The sequence below is a fragment of the Podarcis raffonei genome, chromosome 11, assembly GCF_027172205.1.
Source record: "Podarcis raffonei isolate rPodRaf1 chromosome 11, rPodRaf1.pri, whole genome shotgun sequence".
Taxonomy (NCBI): domain Eukaryota; kingdom Metazoa; phylum Chordata; class Lepidosauria; order Squamata; family Lacertidae; genus Podarcis; species Podarcis raffonei.
The window spans coordinates 59,248,827-59,270,922 of NC_070612.1; the positions used below are offsets into that span (position 1 = coordinate 59,248,827).

The 22,096-nt window shown below is 41.9% G+C and overlaps 1 protein-coding gene across 8 annotated transcripts in view; it reads right to left on the bottom strand.

Moving 5' to 3' along the window:
• NTRK2 (neurotrophic receptor tyrosine kinase 2) overlaps nucleotides 1-22,096 on the bottom strand; it is a 180,176-nt gene that overhangs the window by 93,348 nt on the left and 64,732 nt on the right. For all 8 annotated transcript variants that reach the window (XM_053408872.1, XM_053408870.1, XM_053408871.1 and 5 more), the window contains 2 exons: nucleotides 21,454-21,557; nucleotides 20,250-20,349 (listed from right to left, as the gene is read on the bottom strand). In XM_053408872.1, the coding sequence (XP_053264847.1) occupies nucleotides 20,250-20,349; nucleotides 21,454-21,557 (204 nt within the window). The remainder of the gene's footprint in view (nucleotides 1-20,249; nucleotides 20,350-21,453; nucleotides 21,558-22,096) is intronic.

Below are 22,096 nucleotides of genomic sequence, written 5' to 3' on the forward strand. Positions count from 1 at the left end.
GCAGGTGGCTTTTGTAGAGGCTGTGGCAGGGAAATAAATAGCTATATTTCCCTTCCCCACTCAATTTCCAAAGCTGCCAAGGCTTCCCCTTGGCCGATATTTACATAACAAGAAACTTGCAGTTTAATTGCATTGATGCAGTTAATGTCACATCTAGTTTAGACCTGATAGAAGGGCAGGAAAAGACAGGGCTGAGATTACTAAATTTTAGCAGATAGTTGTAATTCTGAATTAACTGACTGATTTTTTTAAAAAATGTAAGTGTTTGTATGTGCATGCCATAAAAATGCAAATAACCTGTCTAGTTCCCCCCCCCCCCAACCACCCTGATTGCCTTGTTGCTAATTGTGGCCTGGATCCAAAAAACCATTTCAGGTGCACAAAAGGGCTTAGGGCGTACCCACAATGACTTTTTAGCCCCACACCAAATCAGAAACCACTTTTTAAACTGCTCTCTGCTTCAAAAGAGAGCTGCTCTTTGAGAAGCAGAAATTCAAAGATCCCTCTGGCACACAGAACTGATCATGCAGTTCTTTGGATCCAGGTCTATGTTTGCACGCATCAATTTCAGTCCTGTTTCAGTCCTGTTTAGATGGGGAGTGAGTTTGTGTGTTTCATTCTAAATGAATGTTTTAGAATTTCTATTTAGATCCAGCATTTGTCAGCTTCTACTCCAGAGGGCTCAGAAGTAGGTCAGTAAGTCAGGGCAAAAATTCATGGCTGGAACATCCCTCTTGTCTTAACTGCTTTCTGCAAGGGGGGGGGGTGCAGCTGGGTAAATGGAATAACTTCCAGCTACTCATCAAGAGGAAGATAGTACAGGAAACCAGTACCAGTTCCTTCTGAAATTAAAGGCAGTGTGCTAAAGTTAAACTAGTTTGTGCAGAAGTAGTAAAAGACTGTGTAGTTTTTTCTTTTGTTATGGAGGGAGGAGTAGGAACTGACTGGGTGGGTATGCATGGACAGGAAAAGTACTCTGTGAGCACGTATTCTTATCTATAAACAGCTGAGGAGACTGGGTGGGATGCATAATTGTGACTAAACTTGGAATCAGATCAGGGGAAACCAAGACTTTGCTCAGAACAGATTGAAACCTGCCCTACTTTATACAACAGCTTTGAGTCCAGTGATTCCATTTCTCTTAACCTTAAATGACATGGCATCTATCATGGCATTCAGGCAGCAAGTAAGGGCATGTTTTTGTACATGTGGGCACAGTCTGTATATCTGCATGATTAGGGTCAATGTAACATGTGAGCTGATAGCTCATAGATGTCAGTTGGGGAACAGTTCGTATGCAGAAGGTTGCAGATTCAGTTCCTGGCATCTCCAGGTAGGCTGGGAAAACTTGTAACCCAGGTGTGATGATGTCAGTTGAGTGTAAACATTACTGAGGTAGATGGTCTGACTTGGGATATGGCAGCTTCTTATTGGCCAAATCTTAATTTCAATTTAGTGCAACAAAATGTGTTTCTGTGTATGTAAACTCTGTATTAATCATGCCACTATCACAGAGCTGCAGTGTGTACCATCCTACATAAATGAAGAATGAAACTAGAGACAGGCTGGCCACATAATATTTTGCAATGGGAACTTCAGCAGCAACTGTTAACTCCCGATGCAAACTAGTGGTTAGTTAATGCGCACTGTGGGGAGAGATGGGGAGAAATTCAATTCAGTTCTCATCTGAAGGTGAATCAACCTAATTTAAACTTTCTGAAAAAACATGTAAACCAAAATACAAAATTCATTCAAAACCACACTTCTCTGAGTTTCACAGTGCAGTTCTCCATCAAGTAATGCATACAAAAATGCATAAACTGAGGTAAAGTGTCCATAAAAATGTAAATAATGAAGAAAATAACATTCAAAATGCATTATATTAACGGAATTTTTTGTCAAATGTGTGTGTATTAGACAAAATTGCATGCAAATACATGCATGTTAGGAGAAATTCACACAAATGTGCTGATGAATTTTTATGAGGATTTTTAAAACAAAAGTTGCAAACTGCTGTAGAAATGTGGAGAACTGAACTTAAAATTGGAAAAATGAGAAACTGAAATTGATAGATTCACCTATTCCTAACCACGAGCAATGCATTTATATAGCACCGAACAAGCATTACCTTCTCCAGCCAACCCTCTGCATTTTAATAGCCATTCAGGTTGACAAGACTTTTGTATAGCATTATTTGGAGGCCGACAAGGCAAGAAGTGGAATCCCAGCCCATTGCAATGCATTACTGTGGCCATCTAGAAACTCTGTTGATTTTTATGCAAATGAGGATGGCTGTGACAGGTTTGGGTCAGAGGAAGCAATTGAGGAGAATCCAAAATGCTGGATGGGATGGCCATTCAAAATTGGGCTGATTGACATGGCAGGCATTAAAGCCTACAAGAAATGTCTCAGGACTGACAACGTGTGCCAGGGCATTCCCATGGTCGTTTATGAAAAGCAGGCTTTATTACGAGACTATGTACAGTGGTGCCCTGCAAGATGAATGCCTCACAAGGCGAAAAACTCGCTAGACGAAAGGGTTTTCCGTTTTTTGAGTCGTTCCGCAAGACGAATTTCCCTATGGGCTTGCTTCGCAAGACAAAACATCTTGCGAGTTCTTGCGAGTTTGTTTCCTTTTTCTTAAAGCCGCTAAGCCGTTAATAGTTGCTAAGCCGCTAAGCCGTTAATAGCCGTTAATAGCCGCTAAGCTGCTAATAGCCGTGCTTCGCAAGACGAAAAAACCGCAAGACGAAGAGACTCGCGGAACGGATTAATTTTGTCTTGCGAGGCACCACTGTACCTAAATTACCACCTTCTCCCTTACCAGCCTGTTTGCTGCCAAAGATCTACCCAAGAGGCCCTTTTCTGTATGCTGCTGTAGTGGAAGTATGGCTGGTGGGGAGTAGAGAGGGGCCTGTCAAGAAAACTGGTTTTTATGTTTAGGCCTTTTCTAAAAAGATGGCTCCTTTTGCTCAGCTTTCTGGGTAAATCAGCTCATGAGAATGTAGTTTTCTCTCTCACTAATAGCAGATGCACCTATGTTATCTCACTATCACAGGTTTTCAAGGCTATCCCACTGCCATGCTAATTAAAGTTATATTAATTCTTCAGCTGTGCAGTCACAAACATACTCTTAGACTCTAGGTTCTGGAAAGCTACAACCTATGCACTTTCTGATTGGCTAAGAAGACACTGGAATATTGTTAGGCAAAATCCTAGAAGTACTGTATACAGTGGTACCTCAGGTTACATACGCTTCAGGTTACATACACTTCAGGTTACTGACTCCGCTAACCCAGAAATAGTACATTGGGTTAAGAACTTTACTTCAGGGTGAGTACAGAAATCGTGCTCCGGTGGTGCAGTGGCAGCAGGAGGCCCCATTAGCTAAAGTGGTGCTTCAGGTTAAGAACAGTTTCAGGTTAAGAACGGACCTCCGGAACGAATTAAGTACTTAACCCGAGGTACCACTGTATTCCTCTGCAGGGCACAGGGTGGGATAGCCTAAATGTATTTCTGACAGATAGTTGGGCTCCTGGTGATTCATACAGGTCATAGTTCAGTGCCCCATCTCAACAGATTCCTATGACCATTTGGTAACACACTTCATTGACATAGAAGGCAACAATGCCTGTAGCTGATTCAACAGAGCTAAGCTGTCCTAATGCATTCTTATGACCATTTGACAACTCAATTTTTATGCATATGAGGGTAGATGTTGGGTACAGCAGGGCAGCCCTTAAAAACCTCTGGATGAGCAAGCAACCACCTTTGATTTAATGCTTTCCAATGGCTATTCAGAAATACATTGTGTTCCCATGGCCATTCATTTAGTGTATCCCACGAAACACAGGGAGAGAAGGCAATAGAAATTGATTTTTCTATTAGTGGCTTTTTATGAACAACATTAAATCAGTATTACATACATGAAACCTGCTTGAACTGTAAGTATAATGTCACAGGGATTAATAAAATTGAACAGCATATGGTTCCTGACTGATGTAGTCTTATGAGCCACTACAAATTTGGATCTGCTATATTTAACAGCTTTTGATTACTTGTGCCCTTGATATATGATAAAGCCAAATGCTAGCAGTCAGTTCCAAAATATTTCTAATGCCAATATTATGTAACATATTTAATCACCATAGATAGGTTCCTTTCCCTTTCCACTGCTTATATTTTTACCTTGTCTAAATATCTGATACATCTTCAAATGCCTCCTATATTCTTCTCAGATTTGGAAGCCTGTCATGAAAAATTCACCCTATCTAGTGCCCTAGTTTCTAAAACAAATGTTAAATTAAGATACCTATTTACACAGACATGTCTATTCCTCTTTTGTTTTTGGACATCTCACATACTGTATACTTTCTTACTTCCATATAAACAATTCACACTTATTTGTCTGTTTCTACTAGAAGGCATCTGAATTATTCAACTGGTTTACACCTGCAAAATAAATGTAATTTGCAAGCTCGTAGCATGAAGGCAATATCTACACGATTTAAATAGCCAAGGTACTGATCATCCTTAAAGTCAAACTCCAAGTTATTTCTATTTCCCCTTCCTGTGCAACTTCTCAGTGAAGCCTGAAAGCAGGATCTGAGCAACTGACGTTCAGAGGCTTACTGTCTCTGACAGTGAAAGGAGAACACAGCCTTATCCTCCTTCAATTTATAATCTCATGGAGTGAGACAATCTATAGCCATCTGCAAAGAGAAAGTGGAAGGTGGAAGAAGGGACAAGGATTCCCCTCTCTCCACTGGTTCCATTCCCAATCACCCCCCCTAAAACAAGTGCGAATCAAAATTCAGTTACATGCATTCATTTTGTGATAATCATTCTAACAGGAGCCAGTAAGTTAAAAAGAGGTGGACTAGAAAGATGCAACTGTACTAGTATTTAATAAGAATCATGTATGGCAACTGATATCAGAGGTGGAAATATCCCATTCTCCCACTAAAGCAATGCCCCATTATTAGGTCAAGGGAATGCGAGTCAGGGTTTAGGTTAGCAAGTCAGGGTTTAACTGGCCAAAGGGTCATCACTTTCAGATTTTTCAACTAGTACATTTGCAGCCCACAGCTTTGGGTGTGGTTAAGCTGCCTCCAACTATCTTGCATTCCCAACTTTAGCGCTCTTGTTTTCTAAACCTCTGGTCTCCCTCTTTCTAGTTCATCTTTCTTTATCTTTGTGACATTGTAGATGACTCCAAGCTAAGTGGACCAGTGGTCTGACTTGGCATAAGACAACTTTCTATGTTCCATCAGATCAGAGCATCACAATGTTTACTTGAGAAAAACACTAATTTGCAGACAAATCCTAGTTTTCTCTCTTTTCCCTCAAGGGAAGGATGCAGTTAGTGCTAGGACATTAAAAAGTAGTATGTCCCCGGTGGACAGCCCCTTGATCCTGCTTCTTATCATGGCAAAGGATAATACTCGGTGAAGATCTCAAAAGTGGCCCAAGAAGCCAAGGTTGCAGCACTCCCTGTGGAATAAGCAAGCATGCCTTCAAACAGCTGCAAATTGCAAGAAGTAGAGGGCAGATCTATACTTTCCTGAAGCCAGTGCACCAGGAAGGTCATAGATACTGTCCTGCCAAAGATAACTTCTTCCAAAGTAAGAATAGGGTCTGTGTTGTCAAATCAGCTTCATCCTGTTTACATAACACATGAGAGCTCTGTATACATCAAGAATTTCCCCCAAGGAGTAGCAGGCAGTTGGCAGAAGAAAAGAAGAACAAATCTTCCACCCTGCATAAAAGGCCAGGTCAATCTTAAGAATAAAATATTTAATGGGCCTAAAGATTACATTTCCCAGCAGGTAACGGCACAGTTCTTTCCCTAAAGGCAGAATCCCAAACTCTGATACTGAGGTGACCACCACCAGTCAGTCTTCAAAATCAGTAGCTTGAATGTAGTGGGTCCAAAGGCTTTAAGAGGTTGGGTACCCTGTGAACTGGAGGGGGGGCTCAAAAAATAAGCTGACAAACTATGCAAGATGACAATAAGTTTTCCAGGGTACTGGCAAGCGCTGATATCTGCTTCTGTAGAGTTCTTTGTTGCAACCCTGACTAAAGGCTATTTTGGAGGAAACCAAATCCACCACAATCAGTGCTTTCCACCCCAAGAAAAATGGGTGCCGGAACTCACCATGAAGTTGTTACAGTAAGTGCCACACTTTTTAACAACAAAAAAGAGGTGCAGGTACTGTGTACCCTTGACTACCCCCTGAAAAAAGCACTTACCACAACCTAAGCCTAGATTGAGTTATTTTTACCATACCACTGGCATCTAGCTACAAAAACATCCAGGTGGTGCCACATACTTTTTAGCCAAAAGGACATAGATGCAAAGAGGGTGTAGATCACTTCTGTAGAATAACTATGAGCTTAGAGGTAGCCCACTTATTCTCCAAGTCAGTACAGCCCAGATTGTGTTAAAGCAGAGATTTGAGGTGCATGAATTAGGCTCACAAGTTCCAAAAACCACATGCATTTTGGCCACCACTGCACATTTGCAGCCATGTTGACTAGGACACAGTGGCCCCTGATGAGGTGTGCAAAGTATATTAGTGCCAGATGGATCACTATTAATCCATGGAACTTATGCTCTTTTCCTTCTTTTTTGTTTGTTACCTACATACCATGGTAATAAACAAAAACAATATCCCCCCCCCCAAGTTTAAAAGGCCATAGATTGTTAAATTAGCCAAAGGCCTGGGGGAAAAGGAATGTTTTTGCATGATGCCTAAATATATATAATGAAGGTGCCAGGCAAGCCTCCCCAGGGAGAGTATTTATTCACCAGAGAGGCACTACACTTATTTTGGAAGCAGGCATATATTGGTTCAGTCTCAATAATCTGAATTTGAAGTAGAATCTTGCCCAAGTTGAAGTATGAAATATTCATTTCCAGAAGCTTGGACAAAGACTGAAGACATGTCACAACATCATGTTAGAGGAGCGTCACAAGTACACTCACCAAGTTCATGCTGCTGGGATACAGAAAGACTCATTCTATGGACACAATGAGAACCAATAACAAAAGGAGTGACTGATTTTGTCATCCTTGTGGATGACAAAACTATGCCTCTACAGGGCAGAGCTTGTTATTTCCAAATGTTTAAGAAACAGGACCTAGGAACGAAGAAAGAAACAAGCAAGCAGGTAGTTGAGGAGTGGATATTTGTAGATCCCCTTCTCCATCAGAAAAAGCTGCTGGACCTTCCAAGATCTTGGTGAAGAGCCTCAAAGTTCAAGAGTGACTGAAGGGCAAAGCATAGAATTGCTGCTACTGATCCTTATACCTGAAACAACATAATCTGCAGTGTCTGTTCTGGATTGGGATGTGAGTGTGATGGCCTGGGACTTGGGCTCGGACTCGGAGCCAGAGGAATCTCAGTCTGCACCAGATCTTTTGCCTCAGGCGGTGTCTGAACCAAGTCTGGGGTCTGATTCTGAAGAGCCCCAGTCTGCACAGGTTCCCCTGCAACAAGCACCAGCTGGGCCGAGTCAGGGGCCTGAGCCTGCCCTGGCTCCAGATGTGGGGATTACTTCATTGCCTTCAGCTGGGCAATCGCTTACAGCTGCTCCACTACCAGTTGCGTCAGGAGAGGCTGAGGCGGCCTCTGGGTCTAGTAACCCACCAACATCTCCTGAGCTGCAGAGGCTTAGGTCTGAGAGAAGGAGAGACCTGAGTACTCGCAGGAGGAGTGTTCGCCTTTGGGCGAGACAGGGAGATGAGTCACCGGGGGATCAGGAACAGCTGTTACCCCGACACAGATAAAAGGCTGTTGGACCCCGCCCCAGGTTGCGGGAGCAACATTGCTGTTTGCCAGAACCTGCCTGAGATCCTGTGCCAGACCTTGCCTGGATTCCTGCCTCGTGTCCTGCCTTGGCCATGTCGGACTGACTCCTCACAGAACCCTTGGATTCGGGACTGGACGTGGACCACGTGGCTTGGGCTACCCCCGGGCCCAGCACAGTGAGGACACGCTTTGCTAAGAATGACTGTGGCTAGGTGGTCCCACAATCCAGGAAGGAAAGTATCAAGAGTCTCTGTATGAAACTTGTACTTGATCAGAAACTGATTGGCTCATTTAAAAATCTAAAACAACTCACGCTCCCCTGCTTTTTCTTAAGAACAGCGAAGGGCCACCAGAAGGCCATACTGGCAGTGACTTTTTCTGGCAGTTACAGAGCCTTGATGGGAGAGAGATGCAAGCTGCTGCTGGAGATAATATATGTGCATGGTCTGTTACAGGTAAAGGTTGGTCTGAAGTGACATTATTTTTTTCATACGCAATTTCATCTGGTCAAGGCTAAACCAAGGATGATGAATTCCCTCCATGGAAGTCTGGCAGGAGAGAAGGCAGGTAAGGATTGTCCCTGTTTAGGGAAGTTTTTAATGTTTGGTGTATTTATCATGTTTTTAATATTCTATTGGGAGCCACCCAGAGTGGCTGGGGAAACCCAGAAAGATGGGCAGGGTATAATAAATTATTATTATATTATTATTATTCTACTCTCTCTTCCTCACTTGTTTTCTTTTTTATAGGCATAAGAACAAAATGCCAGGTCCTGCTGGAGCCTATCATCTGCAAAATAAGACAGGATGAGAAGAAGTCATGTCTCATCCAGTTTAGGACTGTTTTCCTGGCCTCAAATGACAGCGTTTCCCAACGCTGCCTTTTTCCTCATGAAGGAAGAATGGCTAGATAAGGCTTCCTAAATGTCTGACAGGATACAGCGGGGGCGGGAGGTCTTTTGGGAAAGGAAAGAAAAGAAAAGAAAAGGTGACAATGTGCATATGAATTGGGGAGGGGGGCACAATAGTGATGACCTTGACAGAGAAATATCGACCATGATTTGCCTTGTGACTAAAGGGATGGAATTGGAAACCAACCATTCTGAATCATTAATGAATTCCAATTCTCTACTTTGAACTTCACCTCTTTGTGGAATGAAGTGAAAGTCTCTCCCCCCCCCCCAATTTCTTCCTAAAAAATGCATGCTATTCCTAACCGAGCACCTTTTTGTTCAGCTTTGGGAAACTGCTTTCTAAATGTAACTGTTTAGTACAAATGGTCTGTATTGGATATCATTTTTACATCTGGACAAACCAACAACGGCGAAATAAAGCTTCTTGAATGGGAAAGGGGCTTGTCCCACCAGTAACATTCATCAAAGATACTCTGCAAAGAACACTCTGCAGGCCAGTTAAGCCAGAGTATTTGAGTCATTTGAGCTTAGCAAGTTGCCTGATATTTTAAGTTACTGGCAGAAGTGCTAATATTACAAGAGGCAGGTGTAGGAGCTTGAGCCTAAGCTTCTGGATAGGAAAGAACTCCTCCTGGATGTTCTTGTCTAAGAGGCAATCTGTAGCTGCCTATAGAGCAAAGTGGTCCATTGTGATGATGGCAACACCTAGTGATGTATCATGTTTTTACTATTTTTTGTTGGGAGCCACTCAGAGTAACTGGGGCAACCCAGTCAGATGGGTAGCATATAAATAAAATAAGAACAACAACAACAATTCGTGGCTGGGGCCTTCATTTGGAGCAGGGGTGGCCCACAAGATGCTTCTTGGACTCCCAGCTCCCATCAACTCCAGCTAACATAGTCAGATGATGGAAGTTGTGGTCCAGCAACATCTGGCAGACCACAAATCCTCCATCCTTGTTGTAAAATATACCGTATTTTTCGCTCGATAACACGCACCTGACCATAACACGCACATAGTTTTTAGAGGAGGAAAACAAGAAAAAAAAATTCTGAATGAAACAGTGGATGTATCATTTTTGTGCTTCATGCTGCGGCCACAGACATGTGATTTGACGGTGAGTTTGGGGTGACTCAATGCAAAGATCCTGAGGATCCATGTGGATCCGTGATTGGAACCACGTTTTAAGTAGGGAGGGAAGGAAAAACATAGAAGCGACAAGGAGAGGGGTGTGCAGAGAAGCAGCTGGCTAAGAATGCAGGAGAGGGGTTTTACCGGAGGGAGGAAAGGAAGGCAAAAGTCCCCCCCCCCCACAAGCCAGCCAGCTCTCTCTCTCTCCCCCCCCCCCCCCACCTGCATGTTGCCTTCGAGTCCCAGACGCACGGAAAGGAATTGCCTGGAGGGGAGGGGTTTTCTCTGCTCTTTGTTCCGTTTGAGCAAACACAGTAAGGAAACAGAAGCGGGTGGGCAGTAAGACCCTGAGGCAGAATGCAGGAAAGCAGCAACTTCCTCCTTTCCTCCCTTCTCCGGACAATTTGATATTTGCCTGATTTATGCCTTCAGTCGCGCTTGTCAGCTCCAGGGACCACACATTCGCTCAATAACACGCACAGACATTTTCCCTTACTTTTTAGGAGAAAAAATCTGCGTGTAATAGAGGGAAAAATACGGTAATAACACTTTTTACAATGTTATAGGTTTGCTGTGGAACTTAAGACAGGGTTTGTCACAGAAACGGACTGGGGAAAATTTTTGAAATAAATATTCTCGCTGATTAGTTAATGCAACAACAAACTTCCATCAGCCAGAAACTGTCCATTAAAAAAACGTATTTGAGAGGAACAGGGACATTTCATTTAACTCTGGCCCCAAGGACAATGTACTGCTATTGACAGCAGTGGAAATTAGTACACGGTGTCAAATTCATGCCTTCCTACAGTAACACGATTCTATTAGCTTACACAGCGATATCACCACTTCCACTGTTAATGTGTCAGGTCCTTGCAGCAATTAGGAGGTGAATGGTGTTTCCAACTCTATCAGGCTAGGTAGCTAGAAATGAATACCTATGATTTCAATCTATACAGCAGAAAACAGCGAGAAAGGTTAAAAAAACCACAACCCACCATTTTTAGTTTGGATGAAATACAAAAACGACAGCTATGCTTTTTCTATGGCGGAGGGAATGTAAATTACTCAAGAACATAAACAGGCTTTCAAGGATAAGGAGAGACAGTTGTGATAGTACCACTAGGAAAAGAAAAAGTGCCATAGGAGCCACTGGTGTATGTATGTATGTATGTATGTATGTGTGTGTGTGTGCAGAGGTGCTGCACTTGTGTGTGTGCATGTGCTATGCAAAAATCATGATACAGTCGTACCTCGGAAGTTGAACACCTTACAAGTCAAACGTTTTGGCTCCTGAACGCCGCAAACCTGGAAGTGAGTGTTCCAGTTTGTGAACGTTCTTTGGAATCCAAATGTCTGACACGGGTTCCGTGAGTTCCGATTGGCTGAAGGAACTTCCTGCAGCCAATCAGAAGCCGCGCCTTGGTTTCCGAACGTTTCGGAAGTCAAACGAACTTCTGGAAGCCAGCCAGTGCTTCTGTGTCTCCCTGAGTTGAGTGAGCAAGTGCTCTTTCCTCCCTTCCTCCCTTCTTTGTGTGCAAGCCACTGACAGAAACCATTGTTTTGTGAAGCTAGCTGATGCTGAAGCTTAAGGAAACCCACCCTTCCGCCTCGCATGGGCCAGAACGGCATGAGGGCATGCTCAGCTGGGGGGCAAGGAGGCTTCTGCGACTCAGCTGAGAAGTTCAAGGAAGCCCCCCCCCCGGCATGAGTCAGAGTGGCATGGGGGTCAGCTGTAGGGCTGGGCCATGCATCTCAGCTGCTTCTCCCTCCTCACCTTATTTCTTTCTTCCCCCTTATTGCAGACACTGTAATATATCATTATATCGTGATATTTAGCTGGTGATATATCACAATGTTGAAAACCAGGTATCGCCCAGCCCTAACAGTGCCAAAATATTTGAAAGACTCTACTAAAGCACCAGTTGATATAGTTTCAAATGTCTTTATTAGTAGTAAAGTATTCATAATTATGATTAATAGGGTGTATGTGGGAGGAGAGCTTGTAAAAACTGCTGGGAAATGCAATTCATCTCTGCATACTCTCTGCCCTACTTATTGGTAAAAACATACACAGGATAGGCTTATAGGCTTAAGAACAAAATGCCAGGTCCTGCTGGAGCCTACCATCTGCAAAATAAGCCTATAATTGACTTTTTATTTCTATTCTTTGTATATTGTATTGTTGTTTTATTGCTATGGCTGATGGCTGACGCAAATAAAGATTCATTCATTCATCCATCCATTCATCCATCAAGGTGTTCAGAACTAAAGGAACAGGCACTATAATGGTGCTTGGCTGGAAAGGGGAGAATACAAAAAAAGTAGTACAGTAATTCCATCTAGAAATGGAGTGTATCCAATTTTATGAACTGTCATTGAAATGTGTCAGGCTACAATTGAACAATTTATCCTTGCTACAATATACCATATTTATCCGTGTATAAGATGGGATTTTTAACAACAATATTGTTAAAAATTGGGGGTCATCTTTTACACGGATAGTGCAGAGGGGGGACATGCGATTGGTGGCAGCCGTGAGCAGGAGATTGTAATCGGCGATTGGGTGAGTGATTAGTGGCTGCGGCAAGGCCTGCTGGCAGCAAGTGGGTGGGCGATTGGCATCAGCGGTCATGCGGGTGTGAGATTGTTAGCAAACCCATCCCCCATAAAAACTCAGCAACTCTGGGCAATCCTCCCCAAAAATAACTCAATAACTCTGGGCAACCCCCCCCCAAAAAAAGCTTAACAACTCTGGGCAAACTCCCCCCCCATTTCCTAAATTTGGAGTCCCAAAAAATAGGGGTTGTCTTATACACGGAGGCATGTTATACATGGAAAAATATGGTAGGTGCTGTATTGAAGTCAAACTATAACAAAGGATATTGCTTCAGCTCCCATTTGACCAGAGCATCTTTAATGCTCATTCAATGTTCTTTTGGCTCCTTTTTTGGTAAGCTGCCTGGCTCCCTTTCCCTCATGAGGCTCCTTTGAAGCACTAGTTGCTTGCAGAGATATATGTTAGCTGACTCTAACGCAGGATTTGGAATTTATAGGCTAGATAAAGGGAATTGCTAATGCATTCACTGGCACAACATCACCCCAAGAGGATATAGTCTTTAGATCAGAGTCCCAAAGGAACCCTAGCTACTGTACATACATGCTACAGTCTGGCACACACTGCTTCCTTTGTTTCGTTCTTTCTAGGATGAAACTCTCCTGTTCCTGAGATCAGGTAAGATATATCACAGCAATAGGACATCTGCCACCACCCCTAACTGTGTCACAGAATCAGACAGAACCCAAGAGCATAGTGCTAAGGTAACTCTTTTTTTGCGTTGCAAAATGAAGTGCCCAAATATCTGTCCAGCTCTTTCAGAGACTTCCCTGGTTCAAGTGAAAGGCCAAGAGTAAAGGGGTTTCAATGGGTACAGTAACAGAAGAAAACACCCAAAGAGCTCTAATGCAAGAGTTCTAATGTCCACATGGAGATACTCAGTGCTTTTTTCTGGGGTACGCAGGGGTATGCATACCCTTAAACATTTTGTGAATCTAGGTTTGGCCACATTGAGGGGCAGTATTTCAATATGAGTGGGAAAATGAGTAGCCCTAAACATTTTTTTAAAGAAAAAAAGCACAGGAGATACTGCATGCAAAATCTTCCCCATGCACTCTCATGTCAACAGATGCTCCACTGAACAAGAACATGTATGCATATGCCCCCCATGAGCTCTGGCACATATGTAGAGCTAGTTTGCACCTGTCTGAACTCCTGCACACATAAGAATATGTTCATGCTGGGGTTGTGAAACAGGATTTAGGGCTGACATTAAGACTAAGAAAGATGCTGAATTTGTAATGCTATTTGAGTGGGTGTTGAAAACCATGGTGGCCAGCCAAAGGTTGTGGCATATGAAGAATCCAGGATGACACCCGCCCCCATACCATGGAACAAGTGGGTAGGAATAATTTTGTACGTAAAAGAAGTTGAGTAATTTGGTGGAGAATATGGAATTAGGAATGCCCTACTCATAACCAATCATCATTGTAGAGGAAAATGAAATTTTACTAAATACTATGATGAGACCGAAAGGGAATACTCACATCACCCACGGCAAAGCAAAAAATGAAACTAAACGCACTTTCCTGCTTTGAGGTCTGATGTTCATGTTGAAATAAGCGCCTGCTAGTCCATCTACTGTAGGTCAACTATCAGACTCCATAGAGGTAATCAAAGCAGAGGGGACTGTGAAAGTTGATGGAGTTGGATCCCTCTCCCAGTGGCGGCTTTGAAACCTTATGGGTGTGTGTCTCCACGATTCTGGAGGCTAATGTGTAATACTATTAGTACAGAAAGAGATCCCTAACCTATAGCAGGAATCCATATGTGATATATGCACAGGAACCTTTGCCCCAATCTGATGCATAGTTGCCTCTTATCATCACAATAAATTGGTGAAAGGCTCCAGGAACTGGACCATAGAGAAGATGGATGCTCTTCTTTCCAGAGATCACAGTCCCAGTCTTCAGCATGAGCCAAGTAGTAATGGGTGTCATGGCTATAGATCCAGGAACAAGGGAATAACAGAGGTATATGGTAAAAGTGAGGTGAAGGAACTCAGGAAGAAGCGGGAGAGTCAAGATGGAGTAGCAGGAAGTATCATCAATCACCAGGATACTCTGCACAGGCACAAAATCCATTTGTGTGCATTCACAGAGACTATGAAGAAGAAATGCCCAAGTAATAGGTAGGATATGAACTAGAGAACAATTTAGCAGGGCACAAATGATTGCTACATAATACAGGAGCACTGTATTATTGTGTGCTTTAGTTCGGCCCTTATGTAGGTATATTTAAAGAACTGTGAGAGAGATTATCAGCGAAAGATGAGCTGGATTTGAGCCAAGTGAAAATTTTAGCAATGTAGTGCTATTTTCGGCATGTTTCCCTAAGGGTCGTAGTAAGAGACTGTAGTGGGGACCAACATTTGGGGAATGGGATGGAAATATACCGGTAATTGCATTGCATCTGTAAGGATGGATCAAACATAAAGCTCTTGACTGGTTTGCATCAAATAAATCAGATAACAGGGGTGGGATTATGTGTTGATAAACTGCAATCGGGAATGCTCTAAGGTAATTCTTTTTCTAAACACGTCGAGCAAACTGGATTGATAGACCTAGGCTCTTTAAAGACTTTGGTTTTAATGCTCTATTCTATCGTGAATGAGAAGACAAGCCCCTGTCCCTCCCCCAGCTCTTCACCTCAATCCCTCTTGAGCTCTGGGTCCTTATGCAGTCAATTTGGTTTTGGTTTTCAGGGAAAAAAGCAAAAGGATGCTTTGGAAAGCTGAAGCCACATAGCGGCTTGGAAGATTAGGGAGTCCCTGATCCGACTCAAGATGCCTTGTCAACAACACAATCCAACTCAGGAACATGGAAACCTTCCTAAAACCACCCTGTTTGGATAACTATCACAAACTTTTAAAAATCTAGATCCAGTGTCAGATTATTAAAAATTAAACCCCACATTTCATTCATTTAAATCATTTTGAGTCTAATATAGGAAGGGTTACTAATGGAGTTGATTTGAATTGGTCTAAATTAAGTATGAGAAAACCTGTGTGCTGTTTTGGTGCACAGGCCATCAGTGTTCAATACAAGCATTCTGTTGGCACTGAAGTTCAACACACTGCTTTTTACGTCACCACAGTTTAAGCTTTTTAATATAATACGATATTGATAAGCAGAAGTCGCATAATCTCATCCACGAACTAATCTGTTTTTCAAAACTCCACACTGAGCACAGGGATTCTAAGCCTCAGAAGTTCTGAATGAACTTAACTGGCATACAAACCAACAGAGAAATTAGGGCAACCCAGTCAATCACCGTAAAAGAATACTAGAACTTTTCTGCTGCTCTAATGGAAAATTCAAAAGAAGAAGAAACAAAGGGCAAAACCAGAGCTGGAAAGTGGCCATATTTTTGGCAAGTACCGTTTGTAGTCCCTAGTGAAGTTATTGCTTATGCTGCCTTAACCCATCTCCATAACAGATGCACAGATTTTCAGATGAGATATATGAGTTGCAGCGAGGACCTTTATACAGATCAACCATGTAGTGATATATCCGTCTCTTGGGTGAGGAACAAATTAAAGGTGGAATGAATTACATCAATAGCTCCCCCAAATGAACTGAAAAAACTTTGAATACGTCTTAGGGCTTGAAACAGTTTGCAGCCAAATTCACTGCATTTGAAATTTAGAGTAGGCAACAACACTCAATGATCTTTCTGAGCAAGGATGTGCTTTCAGACAGAAAGATCTCATTAGCTTACATTTGATTTTTCTTTAAACATATGTTGGCAGCAACCCTGAGGGAGGATACATCACTATGGTAAGCACTTTCCTAATTTTACACTAGTGATGGTAATGATTTTTAGAATAGTGCTAATATGGAATTCTGAGGTAGTGAGCTGAACTTAAGCCCCTTCCAGAGTTCAAAGCTAGTTCAATTTCTTCCATTGTTAAAGGAACAAATACTGTTACTACTTCACATTTACACAGTAGCTTTTCTGTGTGATCAAAGTAACTCACTTTCTGAGCAGAAAAATCATGTTCAGTAGAAATATGGCCTCAATAACATAATATCTCTCTGGTTTTGTGGGTGTATACAAATACAGATATATGAGAGAAGGGAGAGATGGATGAGAGAAGGCTGAGAAGATGATAGGCTCCTTCAAAAAATCTTATATATGCCTTAATAAAAAATGTTTAGCGGTATATGTTCTGCTCTTTATAAAATGGTCTATAATTTGGTTAGACTTATGAAATATACAATGACATTGTGTGTGCCGTGTTCTATTGAAATCGAATCCAACAGTATACAATGCAACTGTATACCATCTAAAGTTTATATGACCCACTGAGATCAATGTGGCTTATTCCCTGTTGTTTACACAGATTTCCTATTGAGTAAATCTGACTGAACTCGATAGGACTTGCTTCTGAATAAACAAGAACAGCATCCCATTGTTTATTGTCCACATATTTTAAACGAAGCAGGCTTGAACAAGGCCTTTTAAAAGGTAAGCAGTTGGGGAAATGGCATTTAAGGGACACGGTTCACCTTTGAATGATAGCTGGGCCCAAACCAGGATCCTGACTCTTTTTTTATCATAACTGTGCCAACCCTATTTATGCAGCTTCCCTTGGTCTTACAAAGATTGAGCCAAAACAGGGCTCTTTGTAAAGAAAACAAGACCCCTTTTTGCGTGACTTTTCAAAAGTTATGCCATAAACATAACATTTTCATAAGTCAAAGCTATTTGAGAAAGAACCCAAAAATACGGGTTGTCTGTAGCCATCCCAACAGCAGCTTTAATAATTTATAATGATTTAAACTTCCAAAGAGACCTGTGAAGTTGTAAGTTAAGGTAAATATAAATTACTGCACCTTCTTTGAAAACCATTTCTTATCATTTTAATCTTATTTCTCAAGGTATTTCTTTGCCATTAGAGGGACTGTAGTGACCTCTGATGAACGAAATAAAATGTCTGACCGAATAGATATATAGACCTTGGTCATGGAACTGGATTTCTTAAAATCAAACTGTATATGGGAAATAAAACTTTTCTGTGGTTTGCATATTTGCAAATAAAATTTTATGTTGACAAACTGAGAAGTCAGCACCTTCAGGGGAATTTACAGAACTTGAAAAATTATTTGCAAGTCGTATGACCCTGTTTGATGGCCTCATGAAGGGGCTACATGCATAATCAAAACACTCAGCATAATTAGCCAAGATAAGAACCAATACTGATCTGTGCTGGGAAGCCCGGGTGCAGCCTGAACTTATAAAAATTGGATGGACCTGAGTGATGCCCTGGCCTACCACTTCAGCCATGCCTCCAGCTGGTCTCATGTTGGCCTGTTCAAATGGGCACTTCCTGCTGAGAGGCGCCACTGCAAGAGAGGCTCTGATGTCCCCAGTTGGTCATACCATGGTAAAGATGACCTGACCAGGCTGTGGCTCTAACCGCTGCTTGCCAGGATTCCCAAATAAGTGGCCGTTGTTTGAACTTCTCCAGCTACTAGCCAGATGCTTTTGAGAAGCCCACAATCAGGGCATGAAGGTCGTAGCTCTCCCACAAAACTGACTCCCCATAACTGGTATTCAGGCATATACCACCGCTGAACCTGAAGGCTCTATTTATTTACCACAGCTGATAGTAATTGACAGTCCAATTTGTCCAATCCACTTTAAAAACCATCCGAGCCAAGGGCTATCCCCACATCTTGTGGCAGTGAATACCATAAATGGATTATTCATTGTGTGAAGTAATGATTTTTGTATGTTCGGAATCCACGCCCATTAACTTTATTGGATGATCCTGAGTTCATGTCACCCAACAGCTGCCTTAAAACACAAGACAAAACCCACCTAAAATATTCCAAACATTTTAGTCTTTCCTTGTAGATGTCCCAAATGAACCTCTAAAGCCTTTTGGTTGCCCCTTCTAAACCCCTTTCAGGTCTGTGCTTTTTTGTGATGGGACAGTTGGACTTGTACATATAGTTGTATTCAGCTAGGCCTAAAATTGATTCAAGTGAAATTAATTATCTCAAATTAGTCATGTCAATTAACTTCACTGGATCTACTCTGTGTAGGACAGCATCTCTACAAAGCAGCTGAATTATAGTATTATATAGGACTTTTTTTCAGCCAGAACTCAATTCCGGCACTTCTCAGGTGGGCACCACTGCCATTATAAGAGAATGAAGGAGGTGTTAATGGTGAGTTCTAGCACCTCTTTTTCTAGAAAAATAGCACTGGTTTTATATAAAGGAATTACAAGACTTGCTGTATTTTAAAAAAATATTTCCCCTAATAATCATAGTATGAAATATGACTGCATCCAAACAGAGTTAATCAGGAGGGAGATGATATGGATATAAATTGATTGTATTTATGTTCACATCTGAGAGAAAGTTGTATTAAGTGACATCATATAGCCTGTGAAAAGTTATCACTTGTTCCTGGAAATATGAAGATGAAACGGGTGCATATTACCACACATGGTAGACATGCCCACATATGGTAGACTGACTGGGCAAATATGAGAAAAGCTAAAGCAACCACTGACTTACAACTGCATCTTGACCCCTTTCTATTCCTTTACAGAGAATTAATCACATCAGTGACCACTGCTGCCAAATCACTTCCTCTATGAAAAATATATTTTGGGGGGGGGGAGCAAGCGGAACTCTCACTACTACTGAATAAGCACACAAACTATTTGATCATGGCGTAATGGTTAAAATGGTTACTGAAGAGTGAAAGAAGCAGCAATGAAAATGAACAGTTCGGTTTTTCAGTAGCAAGTTGTATTAATCATCGGAATAGTAGGAAACTGAAGACAAAACACCTTTTGCATATGGGCACAGGAGAAGGAGCCCCCACAACTCTGTTGGCTGAGAAACACCTTCATTGGTGGTTCCACATTCCCCCTCCTGTGACATGCACTCAAAGTATTACAGCACTCGCCACATCCATGGAGACTATGGATAATGAGATATAGAAAGTAATGGCCTCACTCTGAAATGGTGCTGAGGGAGAAGCAGAGAAAGAAAGCACCCATGACCATAAAGGGACCAAGGTGCACTTAGGGGAATTTCAGGAAGTGGGCATTTTGGGCTGCCTTAAAATGCTTTCGTACCAGAACATACAAACACATACAAACATTTAGCACAGCCCCAGTATACATTTGTTAGTGGAAGAAAGGGTATAGGGGCCCAGCACTTTGTACTGCTAATATGCACTGCAGACTTCAAGAATCATGGAGAAAAAAATTGCTGTATCTTTCAGGAGGAACATTAAAATACACCTTCCATTTTCTGAGTTAGCATGCATACTGTATGTATTTTGTACAAAGTTTACACATGTAAATGTATATGAAGGTAAAGGTAAAGGGACCCCTGACCATTAGGTCCAGTCGTGACCGACTCTGGGGTTGCGGCGCTCATCTCGCTTTATTGGCCAAGGGAGCCAGCGTACAGCTTCCGGGTCATGTGACCAGCATGACTAAGCCACTTCTGGCGAACCAGAGCAGCGCTCGGAAATGCCATTTACCTTCCCGCCAGAGCGGTACCTATTTATCTACTTGCACTTTGACATGCTTTCGAACTGCTAGGTTGGCAGGAGGAGGGACCGAGCAATGGGAGCTCACCCTGTCACGGGGATTTGAACCGCTGACCAGTGAGCCCAAGAGGCTCAGTGGTTTAGACCACAGCGCCACCTGCATCCCTATGTAAATGTATGTAGTGTGTATAAAAAAACAAAAAGCAACAATCTAACCCATCGAAGTAAAGAAATAAAAGCAGCCCCTCTTACCTTTCATTCCAAACTTGGAGTGCCTTCCAAACTTGAGAATAATGAGCAAAATAACTAAGCCGGTGCACACTAATGCTGCAATCCCCACTACAACATAGACCTAAAAGAAAAGCAAGGTACATTAAACCCAGTATTGAAGTATTAGCAGTATTTTGAACATGATATCAGAATTGTCAAACTGGAAAAACTTTTGAAGTTTGCAGCTTGAACTTTTGCCACCCAGAGCCTATGGGTGTTACACACCTAGGCTGCTCTTACTAGGGATAGTCACAGCGCCCTAGTAAGAGCTGAGAATTTAGAATTTTAATCCTCAAAAAATAATAATTAAGGTTGCCTCTTCGATAAAAGAGACTTCAAAATATGGCTTCTATGGCTTTTTGCTAAGGAAACCAGAACCAGGAAAATATCTCAAGATCATCCGCTCCCGTGGATACAACATCCTATGCATACAACATCCAGTTTATCTTGACTTTAAAAAGGTAAAGGACCCCTGACAGTTAAGTCCAGTTGGAGACGACTTTGGGGCTGCGGTGCTCATCTTGCTTTACAGGCCAAGGGAACCGGCATTTGTCTGCAGTTTTTCCGGGTCATGTGGCCAGAATGACTAAGCCGCTTCTGGAAACCAGAGCAGCGCACAGAAACACCGTTTACCTTCCCGCCGGAGTGGTACCTATTTATCTACTTGCACTTTTTTGGCATGCTTTCGAACTGCTAGGTTGGCAGGAGCTGGGACCGAGCAACAGGAGCTCACTCCGTCATGGGGATTTGAACCACCGACCTTTTGATCAGTTGCTCAGTGGTTTAGACCACAGCGCCACCCGCATTGACCTTATAGTTACTTAAATTATGTGGGTGCTCACTAGAACCATTCAGCTAAAGTTACACCATATTTTTCATGCCAAAGGAGGGAAACCCAAAATATTTCAGGCTGTAATTGGGAGTCGTTTCTATGCAGCTTGGAAGCTGCAACTAAGTAATATCACTTAATGGTAACGTATGAAACAAACTGTACACACTGTTTTCTATCTATAATTTACCAACTCTTTGAAAAAGCAATTGTTTCACATTATATAAATGCCTGTGAAAAGCTCTGGGGTATAGTCAAGGTGGTGTCTTGTTACAAGCTAAAACACCACAAACGTATCAGATCCCTTGTCAGAAAGTCTGCTAAGATTACAAACCAGGAAACTATGTCTATACTTACAGTGATGCTATCTTCATTGTTTTTGTCGGAAACATCCGTAGAAGTAACTGGATTACTATTATTTGTAGTATCTTCAAAATTATCCGTTGGCGTTCCATAATCCTCTAAGAGAAAGAATGTATTTTTATTTACTTCCCTGACTGTAACTTTTTTTTTTGTCTCTATGAAAAGTACTAAACACAGGAAATGAAAATTTACTATAATTCTATAATGTATTGTTCAGTGTTCTAAGTTTTGTTTGCCAAAAATGCAGAAAGCCAAGAACTTTATTTGCTCCTGACTTTCTCAGTGAATGCTCTGTGGTATGAAAACTTGTACTGTATCTACTCTTCAAATTCAATATGTACTCTGTTCTTTCTTAAGTTATATTCTAAAAAAAGGATGAAAATAGTAATACTGTAATAGTAAAATGCACTATATAGAAACTTCTTCTGTTATTTGTATAGTACTTCAAAGAGTTAACATAAGTTAAGCAAAAATACTGGCCCCTGCCCTAAGCAGCTTATAATCTACTATTTAAGGGGAACGAACAAGAAAAGGGAGAGAGCAGGATAACAGCAAAGGAACAGGGGGAAATAGAGTTCCATATACTTGCTGCACAATCCTATGCATCTATATTCAAAAGTAAATTCCACTGAGCTCA